The sequence below is a fragment of the Empidonax traillii genome, unplaced genomic scaffold (assembly GCF_003031625.1).
Source record: "Empidonax traillii isolate 1590-97213 ecotype Southwest subspecies unplaced genomic scaffold, ASM303162v1 scaffold2257:size30270, whole genome shotgun sequence".
Taxonomy (NCBI): Eukaryota; Metazoa; Chordata; class Aves; order Passeriformes; family Tyrannidae; genus Empidonax; species Empidonax traillii.
Genome location: NW_020957450.1, coordinates 3,482 through 7,529, shown reverse-complemented (window position 1 = coordinate 7,529; position 4,048 = coordinate 3,482). Strand labels below are relative to the sequence as shown.

Genomic DNA, 4,048 nt, shown 5'->3' with positions numbered 1-4,048 from the left:
TTCCCTGTTATTCAGTTTTGCTGCCAACCTCACTGATGGTCCTCAGCTGAACACGCCCAGGGAGGATGCCAGGACTATAAAATTACAGCAGTGCAGCCACTGGGAGTAATCCACAAATCCAAATTAATGCATTTGATGACAAGGGAGGCTCAACCCGGATTTCTCCCTTTGAATTTCTCAAGAGGAAGAAAAGAACCAACAGGTTTGGTAACAAAACAACAAAAAACCGGGAGAGGAGGAAGCAATAACTTAAGCAGATCATGACACAAGTATCCAGTGTTCAGGAAGGTTGGGATGGATCTCAGGGAAAGGTTCTTCCCCCAGAGGGTGGTGGGCACTGCCCAGGCTCCCCAGGGCAGTGGGCACGGCCCCAAGGCTGCCAGAGCTCCAGGAGCGTTTGGACAACGCTCTGAGGGACAGGGGGGGATTGTTGGGGTGTCCTGGGCAGGAGTTGGGCTGATGATCCTTGTGGGTCCCTCCCAGCTCAGGATATCCCAAGATTCTGTGATTCCAATTAAAGCAAGGAAGTTTCATCTCTGAACCCCACTCTACCAGTTGACTCGTGCTATGGACTTGGACAAGTTCACCTTTCCCAGGAAGGCAACCAAGAGGTTTTTGCAAACCCCAGCTCAAACCCATCCCTTTTCCCAACCTCAGCACAGCCCATTCCATGCATAGAACCTCAGATGCCTCCTCTCAGCCCTCTGGCATTAAGGCATCTGCCTGGACTGACTATAATCCCAACCAGCCCATGGAACACTCCCTGTGCTTTCCTGCTGGGGCACATTTTAGGTTGTGTCCTGCACATCCCAGTCAGGATCTGCCTGTCCCAGCCCAGAGGTAAATGCCACATGCCAAACATCGCTTTTAAGCTGCCTGTGGAACAGGAATCCCCCTGGAACTACAGGGATCTCAGAATCCCTCCCTGCCCAGGACACTGGGATGACACTTTAACCTTTATTTTAGCCCCCCCACACACAGAGCCCAGAGGAGGGAGGGGAAGGTGAAGCTGCCACAGCTCCCACTGACAGCCAGGCCATGTTCTGGGCAGGAACTGCGAGCTCTGGAGCAGGAACTGGGAGTTACTCCACCAGCAGATCTCTCAGTGCCATTCAGATTCCCACACTGGCCGTGCTCCAGCGGCGCAGATACCGAGCATTGCTGGGGAGTGACTAATTCCAACCTACACCAATGTGGAGTTTCCAATTATGTCCTTCATCCAACAGGGCTCTGCCAATGTTGCTGTTACACATTTCCTACCAAAATAACTCTGCAGAGCCTGCAGCCAGTTTGAAAGGAAACTTCAGTGTCTAAGAATAACCAGTGACACCGGTTCACAACACACCCCTGCTGGCCCGGCCTCCCAAAACATCCCTCTCACCTTTTCGTGTCATAGTCAATTAAAACGTAGTTTTCCATGGCAAGCTTGAGATCTGGGATTTCTTCACAGACCCACCTGGAAGGAGAGAAGAAACAATTAATAGAAGCATTGCCAATCAAGGGTAATGATATTGTCTCAGGTCTAGGCTGGTGATGCTGTACATGGAATGAGGATCCTGCACAGCCCTGGAAGCTCAGAGTGCCCTCAGGAGTAAGGCAGACATCCCAAAATACTCATGGAAAGCTGCAACAGCTCGCATTTGTACTGAACAAACAGCAAGATGCCTGCAGACATTGGCAGCTCTTGAAACAGCTTCAAAATAAGCTAATAAAATGTGTTCAAGGTGCCTAAAAATAGTCCGAGCCGTGGCTGATGTCAACCCGACATCAAACTCGGTGCAGGAGGGCAGCACTTCCAAAGAATGCTGATCCTGTGTTTGACAGAGCTGCATGTGGAGAAGAGATTTCCCACAGCACCTCAAAACACTGTCACCAGCCCCTCCCTGCAGGGCTGTTCCCCCCTGGGCCGTGTCTGAGCTGCTCCCACACCTCACAGGGCCCAGCCCAAGCGGATTTTCCGAAGTTCCCTTGACAAAAGGCCCCTCTGACAGGCTGAGCTGACTGTTGTGGCCACCAAATATATCAAAATGGGGAAAGCACTGCCCTCATCACAACACCTCCATTCCCAGGATGAGCTCCTACAGGAATGACAGTTCCTTTAAAATCATATTATTCCCTAGTAAAATCATTAAAAAAAAAACTACTCTGGGCTCTACCTCTGCAAAGTTTTTCTCTTAAATTACAGGAATTACAGGCAGCAGCTTGATCCTCGTGTGTCACTCCCAGCTCAGGATATCCCATGTTTCCAGGGTTCCACTGCCTCCAGCAGATAAAGGCTGCTTTGCACTGTCACCCCCCCTCCTCCACAACCACCCTGTGGGTACTTTGCCCGAGGCAGCAGGAAAGTTTCTGACGCTTATCTTGCCCAAAACACAGTTGGGAAACATCACTTTGGCCCTAAAACCGCTTCCTGACACAGTTCTGGCCTTGCCCTCACCAACTGCAGCCACCACCTTCTGCACCACGTCCTTCTAAGGCCCTCAGAAGGGTCAGGTCAACAACCCCAAGACCCCAAGATTTTAACCCCCCTGGTCCTGAGGCACTTCTTGTGGCAGGCTCTGGATCAGAAAACTTCCCATCTCCAGCCCCATCCCACATCCTCTCTCCCCCAGAGCTTGGGAAATGCTCTGATTTCGTGGGTGTGATGTTATCTAGCACTTGGCTCTCCACCTTCTCCCAGCCCACAGGGCAGCAGATCCCAAGCTCAGGGGGTCTCTGCAGGTAAAACCCCTCAGACCTCACCTGTCCCTGCCCCACTAAAGGGTATCAAACCACCCCCTCCTGCTGCAGATCCAGCCCTGAGCCACGGGAAGGATCCAACACCCGCAACAGGAACAGCCTGACTGTGGACAACATCCCCCATCCCTCAGGTGTTTTTTTGGGGTGTTTCTGTTCCCATTTCATAGAAGTTGTTCCATATCAAGTCCCCTTCTGATGCTGTACAAGAACAGCAGGTCAGGCTGTGAGCATGGCCTGTGTTGGGAAATCCTCTGGATCCTGTTCCTCACACTTGTCTGTCACCTTTATCCTCCCATCTTCCCCCCTCCAGCAGCAGAATTCCAAGGAATGCTACAGGGAGATCACTGCCAAACAACCCAAAGCAACAGGGGGAAGGGAGAGGGTGGGGAGAGGCAGGACCAGGGCTCAGCACACCCAGTCAGGGCTGTTTTCTTAACCTTGTCCATCCACAGCTCAAACTGCTTTAATCAGCCTTCAAGCTGAACATCACCACTCACTCCTAACTCTGTTCAGAACAGAGTGGAATATGGGCAGGTGAAACAAAATCTGCTTGCCAGGGAGCAACAAATTCAGCCTAGAAAAGAACTTTGCAGGGTCAGTGCTGGCCTGCTCTGTTTCCTGGCCCCAGACAGCCCTTCTGAGGCTCAGGAAGGGGCCCAACACTCACCGAATGGTCTCAATAATTTCATGAGCAGCATCGTGGTGTTTGTCCTGAAACAAAAGGAAAAAGAGCCATCAGGAGCTGTTTTGGCAGGGGTTTACAAGAATCATATTTTAAAGAACAATTATACACGGTATTTTAAAGAATAAATGACACACAATATTTTTAAGAACACCAAGCACACTGGGTAAGGAGCCCTTGGTTGCCACCCAGGCCATTAAAATGAGCCCTTTTAAGGAAAAAAAAAAAAAAATCTTAAGGAAATGTATTTTTCATGTTTCTATGGAGCAGCAAAAGACTGACAGGAAGGAACTGTCACTCCGCTTATTCCTCTGTCATTCCCTGCCATCAGGAGCTGTGGAGCTGCAGTCCTTGGGGGATTATTGGGATGCAGCAGGTACTGGAGTGCAAGCTGATTCCATCCAGCATCTGGCACAGGCTCCCAGCTCCAGATGGGCAGGCAGAGTCCAGCCCAGGGAACGGCTCTCTAAAATCAGGCAGCAAATAAACAGTGGGAGAGGATTCAGTACAGGAGAAACACCCTCCCAGCACACACACACACACACACAAAGAGAGGTGGATGTGGGGCCTTCTTCATCAGCTGAAAACCAAACCACACCAGATCTTGTGTGAGACACCGGGGGGGGG

General features: G+C 50.9%; 1 protein-coding gene across 1 annotated transcript in view; it reads right to left on the bottom strand.

The window, feature by feature from the left end:
• LOC114071752 (histone-lysine N-methyltransferase, H3 lysine-79 specific-like) overlaps nt 1-3,461 on the bottom strand; it is a 25,486-nt gene extending 22,025 nt beyond the window's left edge. Inside the window, exons 1-2 of the mRNA XM_027909609.1 lie at nt 3,407-3,461; nt 1,382-1,456 (exon numbers count right to left, since the gene is read on the bottom strand). Of these exons, the coding sequence (XP_027765410.1) occupies nt 1,382-1,419 (38 nt within the window). The 5' untranslated portion in view covers nt 1,420-1,456; nt 3,407-3,461. The remainder of the gene's footprint in view (nt 1-1,381; nt 1,457-3,406) is intronic.
• Between the last annotated feature and the right edge of the window lie 587 nt (nt 3,462-4,048).